Here is a 21684-nt window from a genome sequence, read left to right on the forward strand (position 1 = left end):
GTCACGAAGTCCTGTGGATGTTGTCTGAGTGCACCTCCCACCAGCTCTGCCTGGATTCAGGCTGCTTCTCTGCCTTCTGTGGTCGCATCTGCAGCAGCACCTGGAGGCCCCATCTCCATGCTTGCACACCTGGCTTCCCAAGAAAGCACTAGCGACCTAATGTGGTCACATTCTCCTGCTTCAGCCCACTGGGCGGCCTCTCATTCTCAGGATGAAGGCCCACTTCAGCTGAGCGTGCGAGGTGGGTCAGGCCTTTCCTCCTCCTGGGTTGCATTTTGGTCCCCGGGCTGCTCCACCTTCTCTGAAGGGTCTTCACACTTTCTCCCACCTCTGCCTTGGATGTGGAGGTGCACAGCACCCGCCATGCCTCTCCTTCTTTCTCTGCTGGGGGAACCCTACTCACCTCCAAGGGCTGACTACCCCAGCCCTTGTTACAGACAATAAAGGACTTCCTGGAGCTGCACTGCAGTGTTCCTGCTTGTATAACTATAGTTCTCTATACCCTTATTGGTTTTCTATACTGGACTGAGATGAAGGACTGACTTTTTCTCTAGTTCCTAATACATTTAGTTCCTTGGGCGTAATTGGATTGTTTCTTCATTAGTAGATATCCGTTACATTTAGTAATGCTAAAGAGACGCATGGTTGCATTTGTTTGCGGAGGAGGTTTCATGGTTTATGATCGGTACCTGTCCTGTGCAACATAGTAGCCACCTGTGGCTGCTCAAGTTGAAATGTGCTGCCCTTGGAAAATGCACACCAATTTTGAAGACTTAGTATGAGAAAACAATGTAAAATATTTTTAATATTGAGTACATGTTGAAATAATTTAGTATATATTAGGTTAGGTAAAATATATTAAAACGAATTTCACCTATTTCTTTTTACCTTTTTTAAAGTGGTTACTAGGGACTTCCCTGGTGGTCCAGTGGTTAGGACTCCGTGCGTCCATTGCCGGGGGCCCAGGTTCAATCCCTAGTCGGGGAACAAAGATCCCATAAGCGGCGTGGAGTGGCCAAAAGAAATTAAAAAAAATAAAATAAGTGTTTCTTGACCATCTATTATAAGAAAAAATAAAGTGGTTACTAGAGTATTTAAAAGTATATATGTGGCTCACATCATATTTCTGTTGGACTGAACTCTCTTAAGGTTCTTACTCTTAAACTACCCTTTTTCTTCATTCCAGATCTGAGATGACTAAAGGTGAAACCACTTTTATTTATTTAATTAAAAAAAATTCCTTTTTAAAAATTTATTTTTTATTGAAGTATAGATGATTTACAATGTTGAGTTAGTTTCAGGTGTACAGCAAAGTGACTCAGTTTATCTATCTATTCTTTTTCAGATTCTTTTCCATTTTAGGAAACTACTGTTAAATTATAAGCCTTTTGCACATAGTCAATTCAGAAGCTTTCATTGAAATACTTCATTTGACCTCTTCTAGCCTTGACTTCAAATTCCCATGAACAAAAACTATATGTGAACAGCTCACAGATCCTACAGATGCTGCGCTGTTTGCTTTCTTTCTGGTCCAGAGGAGCGGAGCTGTGGTAGCAGCCTGCCCAGCAGCCGCCTGTTCCCGCCGCAGGGCTTGTGGGGACTGGCAGGCTGTCCGCAGGAGAAGTGCAGGACATATCTACGGGGCCAGAGCTGAGTGAGTGAAGGTCGCAGCCTGCAGTGACAGTGCATTTCCTGTTCCCAGCAAGGCCACAGCTGCATTGTGATTCCTGGCAGCAGGTTTTGGCAGGTCGCTCTGGCACCCTGGGTGTTTGCAAGTCCGACTCAGCCCTGCAGGGTGGTAGGGTCCACCCTGCTGGGAGATGCAAGGTGGTGGAGCCTCCCAATCCTTGACGCACCCCCTTCCCCTGCATCCCCCTGTGCCCCCATGCCCTGGACACTGTGGGCAACAGCTCTGGGCAGAAGGGAGCTTTTCCCACAAGTCAAGGGTTGGCCATTCTTGGGTAATTATATGGATGCTTTGTACCAGGCTCTTGGAAGACAATTTGAAATGAAAGTAGGGTGCTTTTTTACATTTGATTATCAAATTCTAGATGGAAGAATGATTTTTTTTTTTTTTTTTTTGCGGTACGCGGGCCTCTCACTGTCGTGGCCTCTCCCATTGCGGAGCACAGGCTCTGGACGCGCAGGCTCAGCGGCCGTGGCTCACGGGCCCAGCTGCTCTGCGGCATGTGGAATCTTCCTGGACCGGGGCACGAACCCGCGTCCCCTGCATCGGCAGGCGGACTCTCAACCACTGCGCCACCAGGGAAGCCCAAGAATGATTTTTTTAAAAAACTATTTATTTGGAAATAATTTCAAACTTACAGAAAAGTCATGAGAATAGTAACAAGGCGCATCCCATGTATCTTTTGCCCAGATTTATCTACTGGTAACATTTTGCCCTATTTGCTTTGTCATTTGCTCTCATATGTGTGTTTGCGTGTGCATGCGTGTGCACACACACACACATACACACACAGACTGATATCATATATACGAGTCTGTGTGTGTGTGTATTTGTATGTATTATACTTTTTTCCTGGACCGTATGAGAATAAGTTGCATTTACATCATGGTTTTTTTCTCCTAAATACATATGTATTTTCTAAATTTAAGGATATTCTTTTTTTTTTTTTTTTTTTAATTTTTAATTTTTTTGGCCACACCGCACTGCACGCTAGATCTTAGTTCCCCAGCCAGGGATCAAACCTGGACCACGGCAGTGAAAGCGCCGAGTCCCAACCACAGGACCGCCAGGGAATTCCCAGATATTCTTTTACATAACTTCAGTTTAGTTACCAACTTCAGTAAATATTAACATTAATGTAAGACTTAATCTACTGCTTGTATTCCAGTTTTATAGTTGACCCCAAAATGTCTTTTAGAGCGTATTTTCCTCTCCGTTAAGCACCCAGTCTAGAATTACATATGTATTTAGTTGTCATGTGAACGGAAAGCAGTGAGTCTTCTCACACCCAGCACTTCCGGAAGGCTCTGACACCAGATGTGCAGGTTTTTCCACACCGAGCGGTTCTCCAGCTCTCCAGCAGACACTGACTGGGTGTCCTGCGACTTAACTGGATTCTGATACTATCTGCCTGTAGTTAGCACAGACCCCACAGACCCCTTATCTGAGGGTAAGGGCTCAGATGCTGATCTCAAGTTCAGGTCCTAACCCGTGCTTCTGACTGATCGGCTGTATATCAGAGGTTCCTACGGCCCCCTCCTCGAGTTGGAGAATTTTCTAGAGTGGCTCACAGTTTACTTACTAGATTTCTGGCTTTTTATAAAAAGGATACAAGTCAGGAACAGCCAGATGGAAGAGATGACAAAGCAGGGTGGGGTGGAAGGAGCCCGAAGCTCCTCTGCTTTGTCCAAGCGAGCTGCCCTCCCAGCACCTCCAGGCTTCAACTACTGGAACCTTCACATGCCCTTCAGTTAGGGGTTTTAACGGAGGTTTTGTTACATAGGAATAACAACAGACACTCCTTTCACCTTTACTTATGGAATTCCAAGAGTTTTGGAATGACTTATGAAATTCCAAGAGTTTTAGGAGCCCTGTGCTAGGAAAGGGGACAAAGACCAAATATATGTTTCTTTATATACATCACAACATCACAGCCGGCCTCTTCTCTGACATGGAACAGTTCCTCTGCCTTTTTTCTTTTTTTTTGGTCTTTTATGATATTGATGTTTCAGTGGAGGAATGTTTTAAATGTTAAGAACAAACCTGTTGAAGAGCTAGGAGAAAATACATTTTTGTCATCTTTTGGTTCTATGGGAAAGACCTTTGCAAGCAAGACCTTAAAGAAATGCCAGACATAGAGTTTGACTTTCTGAAAAATGTAAAATTCCTATATAACCAAACCACAACCTAACAAACAGAAACCCCAATGAAATCCAGGAGGATAGGCAGAAAGCTCTTTCAAGCAATTAGAAAAAGACCCACATCCTAAAAAAGCAGGCAGAGGGCATGAATAGGTAATGCACAAAAGAACAAATACAAATGGCCAGTAACATGAAAAACAAACAACTCCAAGGGCGTTCCAGAGAATGCAGATCAAAACAGTGGGGGACCCTGATTAATTTTCAAAAGACTGATTAAATGACTGAGCATGATTCTTCACTGTTGGCAAGCGTGGGGAAAGGGGTATTCTAGCACACTGCTGATATGATGGACATGGATGCAAAATTTATTGGGCAGATACATTAGGGAACATGTATCAAAGCTTTAAATAGCATTGACTCAGTGTTATGAGTTCTGTGGCCGATTAACTGCTATAGATTTGTACATTTTGTAGTTTACAGATTTTTATTTTTTTAATATATGCCTCCAGGCTTGTAGATAATAGAGGCATATCTCTTCAAGAAAATATGCTTTTGGTTCATCGAAGGGAGCTTATTTGCATCAAAAAGGTTTCTTTGGAAAACATTAAGAGGTTTTTTTTTTTTTTTCCAATGATAAGTGGCTCTTTTTAGTTAAATACGAGTTCAGTAAGTAGTTTCGCTTTACAGTTAGAGTGAAGTGTATCTGGGTGTTGGCATGACGTGGTGTTGACTGTGGGGTCTATCTAATTCTGCTCAGCAGCCCCCTAGAGTCAGGAGACGTCTCTGGATTTGGTGGAGATGGGGTTGATGAGGACAGTGGGGCTTTAGGGAGACTCCCATGGCAGCGGAGCAGTCTGGGGGTTGTTTTGTGCCGTGGGCTTGAGATCCCAGTGATCACAAAGGTAGGGGTGGGAAAGCTCAGCTGCGTCTGGTGGTGGCACTGGTTGGGGGATGAAGGACAGTGAAGGAGTGAGTGCCGGGCTCCTTGGCAAGAGGGAGTTGCTGTTTTGAGGATGGCCTTGAGGATTTTAATCCTGGAGTCAAGTTTGCCAGGATGGTGATGCACTGGTTGTTCGGATGGCGAGGTGGTGAGGTAGGGTGTGGGGATGGATGATTCGGGTTGGAGGAGACGTTAGCTGGTGATGTGGATTTGGTGAGAGGGACAAGCTGAGTGCTAGATGCTCAGAGACTGAAAAGGAGTGTTGGTGGAAGGGGCCTATGCTTGGAGAGTCTGAGAATGGGGCAGGTGCAGACGACTAAGCATTGACGCAGTGTGGTCGTATCTGCCCGTGCCGGCTTTCTCACTATACGGAAGCTTCTCTTTCATGGCAACTTGTCCAGAGCTGCTTTTTTCCTTCTCAAGTAGGTGGTCCACTCCCTCTGTTTTCATCTGATCTCCCCCCGCCACCCCATCATTCATTCTAGGAAGCTTAACCCTTTTCGTTCACTGTCACCCTTCTGCCTCAGTATAGCTCCCTTCACCCCCCGACCCACCCTTCCCTTATTCTTGGAGGAAGATTCCTACCCTCTCGGCTGTGAGGGACACCCCCATTTGTCCAGCACAGCCTCGCCCTTCCTCCCTGTGGGAACCTGCAGCTTCGTTTCCATTTCCCCGTATCTCCAGCTCTAGTCCTCTGTACTTGGGGTCACACACAGAGCTTGGAGGAGAGATTATGGATTTCCTTATGCGCAGAATCAGAAGGAAATGGACCTCCTCAGGTCTCATGTCTTAAGCATTTTAAGTTTTATCTAGTCTACTCTTCAGAATATCATGGTTTTCAAACCATGCAGCTTAGAGCCCCAACAAGGGGAGGGGATGCTGCCCCCCTCCCCAACTCCCACCCCATTTTGAAAATTGGAGCTTCCAACCTCTGTTTCAACCTCTGTTTAGAAAGAGCAACTCTTTCTAAATTCTGATTAAGGATTTATCTGGGCAAAGCGTTTGTGGCTTAAAGAAAGTGAGCCACTGGTTTTAAAAATGAATCATGGCATATACTTCTACGAGTTAAAGCCACTATATGTTAGCACCTTAATTAGACTGTTTCATAGTTTGGAAAATCTGAAGGCATTTATATTATATTGGAGACTGCTTTCATAACTTATCACTGGAAAGAGATTAAAACATTACAAGACCAAAACAGTCTTAAATAAAATTGTTTCTGTAAATAAGTGACACAAAAATTTTGACCTATTTGTCAGAATAAGGCCTGTCTCCCAAAGGCTTCGGACTAACCTCAAAGAAAATTTTGCATTCCTGAGAAAACAAGATGACCCAGCCAATGTTCTACCTAAAAGGGCATCTGTTAGAAAGTGATGAAGCCACATATTGTAGAGCCAAGTAGAAAGTAATAGATTTGAATACTGATGTTCACGTGTACATAATGTAGTGTTGGCGTTGTCAAGCTGAGATGTATCTGTGGATGTATCTATGGTACCTAAGGCAGACCTCACCAAATTTCCTTCCTCCCCTCTTCCTGTTAGAAACGCTGTCTAGAGGTGCACACCCGTGCACATGTAAGTGTGTGCACACCTACATTCATCACCAGTGGCCCGTGATTTGGGCCCTTTCCTCTGCCTTTTCATTGCTTTTCTGCATTAGAAAGGAATGAAAGGTGGGTGGCTTCTGCCCCTCTAACTTAAACCCCTTTAATCTGGCTTTCCCCATGGACATGTGGAAGGCCCACCCTCTTGGTAGGTAATCCTCTTACCTCTCTGAAAACGCTTTTGATCAGATATCTTCGTTTGAGGTCCCACAGACACAGAGTCAAAGACAAGGATTTGAGTGCAAGTCCTAGTTTATTTGGGATGGAGGTAGGGGAGTGGGAAAGTGAGACCAGGAGGAGAAGGTGGCCGATATGGGTGCATTATTAAGCCAGTTCCCGCTGTGGGCAACAGGTGGGTAATTCTGTGGGGAAGATGTGAGAGCTGGTCTGGAGCACTTAGCTCAGAGTTATTCCCCCCGAGGGGCGAGGCAACTTGGGTCTGTATAGGCTAACTTGAAGGCTGCTCTTGAGGGGCGTGTAGGTGGCAGAGCAGATTATGGTGACAGGAGGGAACAGAGCTGCTGGCAGTTGGAGGCCAGGAGATGTGCTCTGAAGGGGTAAGGGAAAGGGATCTGGGTGGGGTACCAGCTGCGTTCTCTATCCCAGACTTCGGACTGGGCTTCATGGTTTGGTCTCTGGAGTAGCCTGACCCATGCTTGACACCTGGATTGTTCCTTGAGAATCTTTAGTTCCATCTCCCTTTAAAAAGGCAAGGAAAAGCCTACCCTTCTCCATAGTTTAATCTTTCTTTAGAAGTCATCTCAAGCACTTCTAGGTCCAAGCATTTTCAGTCAACATACCTGAAAGGATCGCTCTTGAAGGGCAGTGCCTGTTAGCACAGTGAGCACAGTGATTAGTTCTGGGGACACAGACCTGAGAGCCACGGTCCCGCCCAGAGGTGCTCCTGGGCTCCTGGTTGGGTATTGGATGGCTTACCTAGAGAGCACCCCTTTCAAGTGAAAGGGGCTTGAAGTGAATCATCCAAAAAATCATCCAAAAAATATGTGTGTGGGTGCTTCAGAATTTGGGTCAAACATCCTTTGCTTTCAGACCCCAGCTCTGCCTTGTTGGCCAATTGACATTGGAGGAAACAGCATTCAGTCTCTGTGAGCCTCAGTTTCCTCAACTGTAAAATGGGGCTACTCATCCCTACTTCATAGGATTATTTTGAGGATAAAACATGTTCATCTTGAAAAATGGGCTGGATTTGGGAAGAAGAGAGGACAGGGGTGTGGGAGGGGAGGAGGGTGATGGATATGCCACTTAATGATAGTGAGACAACAGAATAAAGGTAGGAAAGGTGGGTTTGGAGCGTGACCGTGCAGGACGTTGAGTCTCAAACTCAGACAGGCCTTGGGGCTTTGCTGCAGAGACAGTGAGGTTTCACTGCATCTCAGGAGGGCTGAGGAAAAGGGCCTTCATTCAGTTTTTACTGATACTCTTTTTTGGTCTTTCCTGATATGTGATATTCTTGGCCACCAGAACTGTTCACAGGACTTAGAGCTAAACCTTTAGGGAGCCTGGTTTTGGGGTCCTTCTGAACCACACTCCTCAAATCCTGGATCTAGCCTGTAGGACCACAGGACCCTCTTGGCATGATGAAAATTGGCTTATATGGAAACATATAAGAATTTAACACCGTCGTATCCAGACTTGGTGCCAACAAGTTCCAGATCTTAAAACCGTACATTAGCTGCTGGTCATTTTCAGTGTTGGAGGGGGAGGTTCGTGCTTAACAAGGTGGTGGTCTCTTACAATTATAAGTCGATTTTGTGTGAAGATATCAGTCTTATAGGGGTTCAGAAAGTTCCTCTATTGACAGTGCAGTCTGATGGGTTGACATTCCAGAAGGTTCCTGTGAGAGGATGTTCTATTTTATTTTATTATTATTATTTTAAAAATTTATTTAGTTTTGGCTGCATTGGCTCTTCGTTGCTGCGTGCGGGCTTTCTCTGTAGTTGCGGCCAGCAGGGGCTACTCTTTGTTGCGGTGCACGGGCTTCTCATTGCGGTGGCTTCTCTTGTTGTGGAGCACGGGTTCTAGGCGCGCAGGCTTCAGTAGTTGTGGCACGTAGGCTCAGTAGTTGTGGCTCACAGGCTCTAGAGTGCAGGCTTAGTAGTTGTGGCGCACGGGCTTAGTTGCTCCGCGGCATGTGGGATCTTCCTGGACCAGGGCTCAAACCTATGTCCCCTGCATTGGCAGGCAGATTCTTAACCACTTTGCCACCAGGGAAGTCCCATTTTTATTTTATTTTTATTTTTTGGCTGTGCCACTCGGCTTGTGGGATCTTAGTTCCCCAGCCAGGGATCAGACTCGGGCCCTCTGCAATGAAAGCACGGAGTCCTAACCACTGGACCGCCAGAGAATTCCCGAATGTTCCATTTTAAAATGGAGACTGTTTGTGGTTTCCATCTACTTCTCACCTGTTTTCCTTTGATCTTTATCTTAAGCCGCTCACGTTTCCCACCTGGAGAATGTGTCAGAGGAAGAAATGAACAGACTCCTGGGAATCGTGTTGGATGTGGAATATCTCTTTACCTGTGTCCACAAGGAAGAAGATGCAGATACCAAGCAAGTTTATTTCTACCTATTCAAGGTGAGACTTCCACATTTTGAAGGGCTTTGCTTCTTTCTCTCACTGTTCAAATGTTATCCATGGGCCAGGTCATGTGGGAAGGCTCTCAGCTTAGACACTTCTGGCCCTCGGGTTTGCAGAAGCATGTGTTTCTCCGTGAGGGACTCTAAAATGACCCACCAAACTTGGAGCACATCACTCTCCTCGAGAGCCTTCCTACTTGTACACAGAGTTGAATATCTTTATGTGCTTATAGATTTCTTTCCATTGCCTATCCATCCATCCAACAAGGACTTACCACATACCTGCTCTATGCATCGTGCTCGTGTAGGCATGAGGGATATAGATCAGTGGGCAAAACAAAGTCCTTGCCCTCATGGAGTTTACACTTCAGTAAGAGAGGCAGACAATCAAGTCAACAGTATGTTTGCAGGTGGTGGTAAGTGCTGTGAAGAGAGACAAAGCAGGGTAAGTGGCATCAGAATGTCAGGGGTGCTGGGGGCTGCAGCGACGTGGTACTAAGGAAGAGCAGTTAGGAAAGGCCTGTCTGCAATGACAGTTGAGCAGAAACCACAGCGGGGGCATGAGAGCCACCCCTGAAAAGGGCCGGGGAAGCGCCTTCCAGGCAGGGGCGTGTAGACCGTGTTCCGAGTGAGCTGGATGTGATGCCCAGCATGGTGGGGCCCAGGCGGCAGGGGGAGGCAGGGGAAGTGGCTGGAGGGATGCTGCTAAGACCTCGACTCTTCAAGGGGAGGAGTCAAGAATTTCCAGATTTGTTTTGGCATCTTACCACTGTTCTCTGTGCCTGTTGACACCAGTCATCTAGCACTGCTGCCACTCCCCGCCTCTGCCTCTTCACGGCTCTGCCTCAGCTCCATTGGGTCCCAGGCCCTCGTTTCCCACTGATACGGGTCTCCCCACGCTGGTGATGGCGATCAGGACTGACAGATGGGGGAGGGAAACCGGGGGTGGGAAAATGGAGAGAGGAAATTCAGGTTGCTAAAAATAGATTCACAAAGGAGGCCGACAGAAGGAATAATTTAAAAAGCCCCAGAACCTGCTACTGAGGGCACTGTTGATTATGTATTGTGTAACCCTTATAAGGATCTCTAAAAACAAAAACAAAACCCAAAACACTCCCCTTCCCCTCGGGGCTTACAAGCCAGGAAAAGTTTGCCTCTCCTAATGAGGGCTGGGCTCATTTTATATGACAAGGAGAGATCCATTTTCCTTTGAGTTTCCTCTTTTGCCTTGCCTGCTAGGAATCTCAGGGCAAATTTTATACCCAATTCTTAGAACTTTGGTGAGGGCAGAGGGGTCTGAATTTACTTGAGATATGTAATTTTCCCTTTTCCCCTTTTATTAACTTTTTTTTTTTATTGTACTACTGGGGTTTTGGGGGTCGATGGGGGACGGGAGTGGGAGAGGGAATTATATTTTCAACTTTTGGAGTCACGTGGGGCTATTAACACTAAAACAGTAAATGTTGGGGAGGGCTGTAGGGGGAGGGAGGAAAAGGCAAGGGAGAGAGACCACAGCCATTAGCAGGCGCCAGGCTGCTCCAGGTGACAACTTGTTGACATGACCGTGAGGCCTGAGTCATCTGGACTGAACCCTGGCAGGTTCATACTGTTTAGAGCTTCTTTGGAAAAAGGCCTTAGTTGAAGGAAAACAACGTCTGCATGACTGCAGCTATTATTTGTCTTGGAACTCAGCTCCCTGGCGGGCGGTTCCTTACTGCCCTGCTGGAAGGGAAGGTTTCCATCCTGTCGGCCTCCTCTAGGTTCTGTTTAATCACCAACCAACAGGCCAGAAAACACTGCTCCGCTTTGAAGTATGTTTTCTCTCTCCCTTTCTTACCTCTCTCATCTTTAGCCATGCAAATATCTTTGCTTTTGAGAACAAAATCCAAAATGTTCAGCATTCTCCCCTCTCCTCCCCCAAAGTCATTCTTTGGGCAAATAAGTTATACATCATCCGTTTCTTAGTTTTGAAAAAGCAGTTCCTGTGTCTCTTATGTCTCCATAATTAAATTAAAATGTTATTGTGCATTTTAGTAGCATTTTGGAAGCTTCTGCCTTAGAGGTTGAAAATGAACTTGGTGAAAAGCTGCTTCCTGAAGCTCATTTTATCCCTAGTGCTTGTCAGTGTGGTTCTGGAGCTCAGCTAGCTGGGTTCCAATCCTGGCTTCATCACTTAGTGAATGTGACCTCAGGCAAGTCACGTTTCCTTATCTATAGACAATGATAGCACCTACTTCAAGAGGTTGTTAGGAGGATTAATGAGGTAATACAGATAAAGAACCACAGAGAGTGCCTAGAAAAAGTCAGGAAGCAAATGCTTGCTGCTACTATTAAAGTCTTCGTATATGCCTATTTATCCCAGCTTCATCCTTTTGTAGATGAAGAAGCGGAGATTCGACATCTCCCCAGTTCATCCGTCTACCTCCAAATTGAAACCCTCAGTGGGTCAAGTTCCCAAATGGTCTTACTTTTTTTTTTTTTTTTAAACATCTTAATTGGAGTATAATTGCTTTACAATGCCAAATGGTTTAACTGGACAAAAAAGTAGGCAGCCAGAATTATTTGTATCTAAATTTGATAATCAGTCTTTTTATATCCTTAGAAACACATACAACAACTTATCATTATGGCACCTTTATTTTTGTAAAGATGGGCATGATACATTGATAAGATCAGCAAATACTACATGTGAGTAATTTATATGGAACCTCTAGAAGGAAATGAGGCCCTTATAAGACCCGGCTCAGGGGGCACACAGGGTGTTCTTCAACCTTGGGGGTTCGTCTATTTCCACTAACTCCTGGGAGAAAGTTTGCCATGTTTTGTTTCTATTGAAAAGGCAATCAGTGGAGAAAGGAGAGAAAGATGTAAATAAATGTGTAATAAATAAATAAATATGTAATAAATAAATGAATAAATGAGTGAGTGAATGAATGAATGAATGCATGGTCGTATATCATAACTGGCCCATGTGTAAAGGTTACTGAAGATTCAAGCAAAGGTTGAAGGTAAAGAATTTCAAGATCAAATTTATTTTCAAACTAGGTCTTAATGAGTGGTTCCTCGTTCTTTTTTCTCTCTGATATTTGCTCTTTGAGGGCTTTAAATTCCAATGGCAGGGATTAAGAGTAACATTTTTGTTTTATGGGCGTTGAGATGCCAGAACACTTGGCCCGCATTCTGTGGATGGAGAGGAAATGAAAAAAGACCTCAACAGTGAAAGTTGCCAATTGAGAGCCCTACAGAATACACTGTGTATTTTAGAGAAAAGCCTAAGCTTAAAATGTCTCAAAATAAGATGTTAAAATGAATTCCCTGGTGGTCCAGTGGAATTCATTCCACTGCAGGGGGCACGGATTTAATCCCGGGTCAGGGAACTAAGATTTTTCTTTAGCACATCACGATTGCAGCATGCATGCCGCAGCCACCGCCAAAAACAAAAACACAAAAACAAACAAACAAACAAGAATACTAAATTTGTTACTCTTATATATTACCTTTAATCCACATCTTGGTTGATTAAATATCTTAGGGAAAAAATAACATCTAAGTTTAAATGGGGCTTCTAACCTCCAACTGATGTAGCCTCAACTGTACTGAGCCCTTAACCTCCCTCCAAGGCTGACCTCCTACCTCATCTTCCTGCAAATGCTTTTCCGTCCTCTTGTTGTGTTTCATGTTTGTCCTCCTTTCCAGACTCAGTTTATACCCTTCCTCTTCTGTGACATCTTCCCTCGGTAAGGCAGACTTCTGAGCTCTCATCCTCTGGGCTTATACTGCACTTACTGCCTTTGCGACTTATTTGGAATTTCTCTTCTGCCAACCTTTTTTTTTTCCTTTTCTATGTGGGAAGACAGCATGGTATCGCCTGGCCCAGCTCCATTATGTGGCCTCTTTTTTTTTTTTTTTAAATGTTTTGTAATACTTTTATGATATTATTAGTGTTAAGCAAGACAACATTATTAATATTATTTAGAAATATCGTTAAGACCTAAATTCTGATAAACAAAAAGAGGAAGAGTTGACACATTAAGTAAATTAAAAAAAGAAATTATAAAGACCATAAATAAAGCTAAAAGGCAAACAACAGAATGGGAGAAAATATTTGTAATCTTTTTTCTTTTTCAATTGGGGTATAGTTGTTTTACAAAGTTGTGTTAATTTCCACTGTACAGCGAAGTGAAGTAGAGTTCCCTGGGCTATATAGCAAGTTCTCATTAGTAATCTGTTTTATACATATTAGTGTATATATGTTAATCCCAATCTCCCAATTCATTCCATCTCCCTTTTCCCCCCTTGGTGTCCATAAGTTTGTTCTCTACATCTGTGTCTCTATTTCTGCCTTGCAAACCAGTTCATCTGTACCAATTTTCTAGATTAATGTGGCCTTTTTTTCCCAGCAGGATTGTAAGCTTGGAGACTCCATAGTGTCTGTGTGTGTGTGTGTGTGTGTGTGTGTGTGCGTGCGTGTGTGACACGTCTATTTCCACTAACTCCTGGGAGAAAGTTTGCCATGTTTTGTTTCTATTGAAAAGGCAATCAGTGGAGAAAGGAGAGAAAGATGTAAATAAATGTGTAATAAATAAATAAATATGTAATAAATAAATGAATAAATGAGTGAGTGAATGAATGAATGAATGCATGGTCGTATATCATAACTGGCCCATGTGTAAAGGTTACTGAAGATTCAAGCAAAGGTTGAAGGTAAAGAATTTCAAGATCAAATTTATTTTCAAACTAGGTCTTAATGAGTGGTTCCTCGTTCTTTTTTCTCTCTGATATTTGCTCTTTGAGGGCTTTAAATTCCAATGGCAGGGATTAAGAGTAACATTTTTGTTTTATGGGCGTTGAGATGCCAGAACACTTGGCCCGCATTCTGTGGATGGAGAGGAAATGAAAAAAGACCTCAACAGTGAAAGTTGCCAATTGAGAGCCCTACAGAATACACTGTGTATTTTAGAGAAAAGCCTAAGCTTAAAATGTCTCAAAATAAGATGTTAAAATGAATTCCCTGGTGGTCCAGTGGAATTCATTCCACTGCAGGGGGCACGGATTTAATCCCGGGTCAGGGAACTAAGATTTTTCTTTAGCACATCACGATTGCAGCATGCATGCCGCAGCCACCGCCAAAAACAAAAACACGAAAACAAACAAACAAACAAGAATACTAAATTTGTTACTCTTATATATTACCTTTAATCCACATCTTGGTTGATTAAATATCTTAGGGAAAAAATAACATCTAAGTTTAAATGGGGCTTCTAACCTCCAACTGATGTAGCCTCAACTGTACTGAGCCCTTAACCTCCCTCCAAGGCTGACCTCCTACCTCATCTTCCTGCAAATGCTTTTCCGTCCTCTTGTTGTGTTTCATGTTTGTCCTCCCTTCCAGACTCAGTTTATACCCTTCCTCTTCTGTGACATCTTCCCTCGGTAAGGCAGACTTCTGAGCTCTCATCCTCTGGGCTTATACTGCACTTACTGCCTTTGCGACTTATTTGGAATTTCTCTTCTGCCAACCTTTTTTTTTTCCTTTTCTATGTGGGAAGACAGCATGGTATCGCCTGGCCCAGCTCCATTATGTGGCCTCTTTTTTTTTTTTTTTTAAATGTTTTGTAATACTTTTATGATATTATTAGTGTTAAGCAAGACAACATTATTAATATTATTTAGAAATATCGTTAAGACCTAAATTCTGATAAACAAAAAGAGGAAGAGTTGACACATTAAGTAAATTAAAAAAAGAAATTATAAAGACCATAAATAAAGCTAAAAGGCAAACAACAGAATGGGAGAAAATATTTGTAATCTTTTTTCTTTTTCAATTGGGGTATAGTTGTTTTACAAAGTTGTGTTAATTTCCACTGTACAGCGAAGTGAAGTAGAGTTCCCTGGGCTATATAGCAAGTTCTCATTAGTAATCTGTTTTATACATATTAGTGTATATATGTTAATCCCAATCTCCCAATTCATTCCATCTCCCTTTTCCCCCCTTGGTGTCCATAAGTTTGTTCTCTACATCTGTGTCTCTATTTCTGCCTTGCAAACCAGTTCATCTGTACCAATTTTCTAGATTAATGTGGCCTTTTTTTCCCAGCAGGATTGTAAGCTTGGAGACTCCATAGTGTCTGTGTGTGTGTGTGTGTGTGTGTGTGTGTGCGTGCGTGTGTGACACTGACTGATTTTTTTTTTTTTTTTTAATGATTTCCTTACAGCTCTTGAGAAAGTCTATTTTACAAAGAGGAAAACCTGTGGTTGAAGGCTCTTTGGAGAAGAAACCCCCATTTGAGAAACCTAGCATTGAACAGGTAAAGAGATACAAGAGGAGCCCCTTTTTTAGTGCTTTAAGGCTGAACAAATGTTCTCATTTTCATCCTCATTGCTGGCTTAGAGATGTTCAAGTCTGTAGGAATTGTCTTGGGCCCTTTGGATCAGAAGTGAATACTTACTGTAATAAATGATCTAGCTTGTGTCTCTTAGGGTTGCTGAACGCTCAGAATTCACTGTGTGTTTGGGAAAGAAAAAAATTAAGTAGAGCATGTAGTTCGTCAGAACACATGAAATGGGCTTTTTCTTGGTGTTGATGTTTTAAAATTAAGTCTTTGTCCCTCTGTTTGCACTGTTGAAAAGTCTATTGAGGCGAGGGAATTCAGGAGCAATGTGAAAAACATTGTAAGTCAAGTAAAAAGCACAGAAAAGAAATGAGATTTTGTGTCCAGAAATTGGCTTACTGGTACATTATGATTCCTGCAAAGAAGCCGAGATTTACTTGGGGAATCTGTTGATATGTATAGACCTTTTCTATTAGGTGTTGTCAGGATCTCTCATCAGTATCAATTTTTTGGCCCATCATTGTTCGCCTAAGTAAATCTCAGATACTCTGGACTGAATTTCTTGATGAGAATAATTACAGAAGACATTACATCAGAAACAAATAAATGTATTTTATCAGTCAGTTTTTCATAGAAAAAATGTTGTCTTCAATCCCTATGAAATAAGAATTCATTGTCCCTTTATTTGAAATTAAATTAGATGGGAGTGTTCTGAAGAAAGATTAAATTAATCCACAAATCCACAGATTATTTTAAAAGGCCATAATTTTGAATAAGAATTTTCTTTTGGTAGGTTTCCTAAAACCGAAAGAGTGAGAGTAAAAGTTCAAATTCTAGTGGTTTAGTTCAAAAATTAAAATTTTATGAATGTAAAAACATTATTTTTATACAAGAATCTCATTATATTTGAGCTACTGTTTTGACAGTACAGCAAGAGTTATGCTGCAAAATAGCCATATTTTATTGTTCATGGGTTTTGACTTTTTCAGTCCGTGATTTTGAATTTTTCTTTAGCACGTCACGATTGCAGCAGGCATAGAATTGCAACTCACAGCCTCTGTGTCTTGTCACTTTTCATAGACTGTGATCTGAGGCATGATTCCTTCTGGGCATTCCTGTTTTCTAACAGGGAAAAGGAAGAGGATTTTGTAAACAGAGAAATGTCTTTTCTTTTGCTAATGACCACCAACGGGGCTGACTACGTGAGTGTTCAGGATTGCACAGCTGCATGAATAAATTGCCTTTCCTCCTTTTAGGGTGTGAATAACTTTGTACAGTACAAATTTAGTCACCTGCCATCCAAAGAAAGGCAAACAATAGTTGAGTTGGCAAAAATGTTCCTGAACCGCATCAACTATTGGCATCTGGAGGCTCCATCTCAACGAAGACTGCGATCTCCCAACGATGATATTTCTGGATACAAGGAGAACTATACAAGGTAAGCAGATGGCCGGTTCTTCTTCTTTGGCCCATAAAGTACATTGCAGACCTAGCATTGCTACTTACCTCTGCAAGCAGAGGGTTGCCCAGTTATCACGGGACTCCATCAGTTAGAGAGAACGTCTAATTTAACTCCCCAGACTCCTACTCTTCATTAATAGCATGATGTTTTGGAGGGTGAGGGATCCAAATCATCTAGACCTGAACTATTTAATACGATAGTTGCCAGCCACATGTGGTCACTGAGCCCTTGAAGTGTGGCTGGCATGAATGGAGATTTCTAAGATTGTACCAAAAAAAAAAAAAAAAAAAATCGAATGTCAAGATTACGTGTTGAAATGGTAATATTTTGGAAATATTGAATTAAATAAAATATATTAAAGTTAATTTCACCTGTTCTTTTTACTTTTTTAATGTGACTTACTGGGAAATTTAAACGTGTGGCTTACATTTACAAGTGTGGCTTGCATGGTATTTCTATCGAACACTGCTGATCTAGATAATTATACTATGACTCTGTAATTATTATATAGAGACATCATTAAAAAAAATAAGCAATGACCATGAATATAATAGTGTTAAAATCTTTTTTAAAGAAGGAAAGATCACCATAGTCCCAGCAGCATGGTATAAATAGTATCATTATACATATTGTCTTACAGTCATTGTCTCTTTAAATAGATATTTTACATTTGTTAGAATGAAAGAAAATACAAAATTTGCATCCTTTTTGTCCCCCATTCAGACGTTTTACTGGTTGTATTATAGTCTGTTGAACTGATGTACTGTAATTTACCTAATCATGTCTCTATTGGTGGACATCAAACATATTCTTGGATTACACATCCAAGAATTACACATTTTTCTAAAGTGGGAATTTATTTTATTTTATTTTATTTATTTATTTTTTTTGTGGTATGCGGGCCTCCCTCTGCTGCGGCCTCTCCCGTTGCGGAGCACAGGCTCCGGACGCGCAGGCTCAGCGGCCATGGCTCACGGGCCCAGCCGTTCCGCGGCATGTGGGATCCTCCCAGACCGGGGCGCGAACCCGGTTCCCCTGCATCGGCAGGCGGACGCGCAACCACTGCGCCACCAGGGAAGCCCCAGGGAATTTATTTTTATTATGCCTTGCAGAATAATAGAATTGACTTAAGAGTCATAAACATGGGCCCTACAAAATAGAATGACTTACATTTATTTTTATTTAAGTAAGACAGTGACTTGTATTATCCATTCTGTTCACTTTTTAAATAAATTTTCCCATTTACATTTTATAGGCACATCCAGCTTTTCACATTTTCTGCGCACCTGCAGCGCGCCTCACGGTTCCCCACCACCGACCCCGATTTAAAATAGGCAGTGTTTTTCGACAGCTTGTAAAGACCACTTGTACCCAGGTTATTTTCTGTAACAGCGGATGACAAAGAGGAATGGGTGTAGTTGAAGATAAGCTTTTCTCTCTGATCACTGACCTGATTTCATGAGTTAAACCCCCTTTCCCTCTTTTCTCCCCTTTTACAATATATACAATTTGAGTTATAAAGTATTTTATCTTAATAATTGTAAAGATTTACAGATTTCTTCAAAATCAACTTTTTAAATTATGTCTTCATTTTCACACCTTCATTTCAGAGTTTTATATTAACAATAGTTCCTATAGTATTGTTACTCTTGTTTATAATGAGTTGAGATAATAGAACTCTCAAAAATATGTGTCTTTTAACTCCATCTGTGAACGATTGACAAAGCTGAATATTTGTCAAAGCCAAACCCCTGAAAATATTTGCCTCTTTTTGTTTGTTTTTCTCGTTTTTTTGTCTGTTTTTTTTTTTCCTTTGGTCGTGCCAGCTTGTGGGATCTTAGTTCCCTGAACAGGGATTGAACCCGTGACCCCTGCAGTGGCAGCACGGAGTCCTAACCACTGGACCGCCAGGGAATTACCAATATTTGCCGCCCTTAACAGAGGAAAAATTGTTTCATCAAGAAGGGGAATTAATTGTGAAGCAGCACGGGAGTTAATGCTGTATTTTAGAAAACAGAATAAAAATACTATGTAGCACTTGGGAATTACCAAGAAGTGGGCGGCACTTATGAATACTCAAGGAGTCGTAAAAAATAGAAGTCGAGTTCTGGAATGAGCGATGGGTTTGAATCACGGCTCCATCCCTCCCCAGTTCTGTGTGTGTGTTAGAGCTCTCACCTCGCCTCCTGGACCTTCTGTTTCTTCCTCTGCCCGGTCCCATGGCTGTTGTGTGTCCCCTGCGGAGGCCCGTGCATGGCGTCTGGCGCACAGCACAGGCGCTGGGAAGATGCTAGTCATGCTTTCCCCCCAACACACGCCCTCCAAAACTCAGTCACTGCCAGCGCGCGACTCTTCAGCTGGAGTGTGTGCAGTGGGATGAGAGGGTAGCGATTTGAGGGTCACTTTAGAAAGGGCGCCGAGAGACAGCCGCAGGGTCCTGGCTGGCCCCGCCTCCTCGCCCCAGCCGAGGGCGGAAGGGTGGAGTCCGATATGGGGAAGGGAAGCGGCGAGGGGCTCGAGTGAGCCTGTCCTGCAACCTGCCGATTTCTAGGCGGGACGGAGATCAGGAGCCTCTGTAAATAATAAATAAGGGAATGAAGGTAGATGTGCCTCCCGCCCCCCACCCCCGGCTTCCCCACCACCGCCGTGTTGAGGAAGAAAGGGGAGCAGAGGGGAACAACCTGTGAACATTATCAGAAGCGAGACTTGTTTCGACCACGTGGGAATTTAAAAAACCACACGCCTCCGCGGCATGATGTCTCACTGATACCATCTTCTCCAAAATAGGTCCTGTTACAGCTGCAGGCACCACGTGACGTGTCAGTGAACCTCAGGAGCTGGACTGTTGGTTCAGCATGTAATTTACAACAGTTGTAGCCGTTAGGACCGAGGGGCGGAAAACTCGTGGAGTGCACGTCAGCATGAAGATGGGGAGAAACAGTATTCTCCGTGGAAGAGAATAGACTCAGAAAACGATTATGTTCCTCACAAAGCTAACCTGTGAGGATCTAGCCAATAAAAAATTAAGTGCAGACTGAACAGTAGAACTGCTTAAATTACTTATCCTCTCTGTTCTGACTTAAGGAAAAACGTAAATATTTTATATGTTAAAAATATCTGGTATGTTAATGTTAATATACTTAACCTTAACAATTTATATAAGTATATATTAAATATACCTTTATAAGTCCCCCAGAAATCACTGTGGTGTTGAAAAAAATCTGGACAAATATTTTGAAATTCCCTGAATTCCATGATGGTGTGCTAATATAATTTCACGAGGAAATAACTGGAAAATAAAGTGTCAAAGGAATAAGACTTCTTGCAATACATCTGACCAACAGAATATGCTAAAGGATAGTGGCAAATAATTAGCCTTAGATTCTCAGTTGTGCAGACCTTCTCAAAATTAGCGGTCATGCCTATACTGGGGAGATGCATTGTAAGAATACTGAGCAAGTTAGATATAACTAAATTGATTTTGGTGAAACAGTTGTATTAACTACTGCTGTATGAGGTATAGCCTGTCACCATGCTTCCTGGGCATTCATAATTAGGTGTGTAAATCTAGGGCAGTATTTATCACAGAGCGTGGAAAGAACAGTGGATTGGCAGCCGGGAGACCTAGCTTCTAGTCTGGTCTCTAAAAGTAACTAGCCTTTAGTTTGGGAGAACTGGGAGAGGTCACTTAATTCCTGAAAACCTTAGGATTTTCAGTCTAGCAAGTAAGTAGGATGACATGGTCTTCTGCAGTCAAGTTCTCCAATTCTATTCACGTTTTAAAGAAAGCAAGGTGGTTGCAAATCACCACAATGCGGTTAAGAAGTCAGAGACAGTTGTTTGAACCATCAGTCAATTGCATGCCCGTGCCGTCACCGTTAGGCATACAAAGATCCCTGAGCTGTCCTTTCACTTCTTTGGAGAAGACCTGAAACCAGTCGTTTAGGTATAATCTTTTCCTCCAGGTTAGTCTTTGGAGGAGCGTGTGAGCAGTGACAAGGCACACATTCATTCCCGTTTCCTTCTTTCTGTCTCACCACACGCCTGGACTGTGTCAGTTACTAGAGCAGTCCCCAAAACACCACACGCTGACTCATCTCCTGTCTTTTCATACTGTGCCCTTACAGATTTATAAAATAAGATTAGTCTTGCAAGTAAAAACAAAACTAAACTACAAAGTGTAAACTGAGGTCTATAAAAATGATTCTCAGAGGAAATGAATGGCAACCTATTATTTGAAAATATTTAGTAGATAATAATCTATGCTGCCTTCCTCTGCTCTGGGGAGAGTGAATGACCTATTAAGCACTTTGGGACAACATTTTATGATTTTATGATAGTATTTATAACCTACCGTTGCCATAGCAGAAAGAGCATCTGTCTTTAAGTAAGGTCTCCGACACCTGTGACCACTATAGATGGAAATGCTCTTTTAGACACAAAATCAGCACTGCCTAATAGAATATAATATGATCCACAAAAGTGAGCCGCATATGTGATTTAACATTTCCTTGTCGCTACATTTAAACAAACACAGGACATTAATTTTAATAATGTTTTATTCACTCAATATATAAAACTATTATCACTTCACCATGGAATCAATATGAACAATTATTAATGATGTATTTTACTTTTGTATTTTTGGTACTAAGTCTTCCAAATCCAGTGTGTGTTTTATAGTTACAGCATATTTTAATTCATTCACTAAATTTTTTTTTTTTTTTTTTTTTTTTGTGTGGTATGCGGGCCTCCCTCTGTTGTGGCCTCTCCCGTTGCGGAGCACAGGCTCCGGACACGCAGGCTCAGCGGCCATGGCTCACGGGCCCAGCCGCTCCACGGCATGTGGGATCTTCCCGGACCGGGGCACGAACCCGTGTCCCTGCATCGGCAGGCAGACTCTCAACCACTGCGCCACCAG

General features: G+C 42.6%; 1 protein-coding gene across 1 annotated transcript in view; it reads left to right on the top strand.

Annotated features, from left to right (window-relative positions):
- Window positions 1-21684, top strand: part of KAT2B (lysine acetyltransferase 2B) — a 116197-nt gene that overhangs the window by 50307 nt on the left and 44206 nt on the right. Inside the window, exons 4-6 of the mRNA XM_024115172.3 lie at window positions 8822-8967; window positions 15185-15277; window positions 16558-16739. Coding sequence (XP_023970940.1) covers window positions 8822-8967; window positions 15185-15277; window positions 16558-16739 — 421 coding nt within the window. The remainder of the gene's footprint in view (window positions 1-8821; window positions 8968-15184; window positions 15278-16557; window positions 16740-21684) is intronic.

Source organism: Physeter macrocephalus, chromosome 1 (genome assembly GCF_002837175.3).
Source record: "Physeter macrocephalus isolate SW-GA chromosome 1, ASM283717v5, whole genome shotgun sequence".
Lineage (NCBI taxonomy): Eukaryota > Metazoa > Chordata > Mammalia > Artiodactyla > Physeteridae > Physeter > Physeter macrocephalus.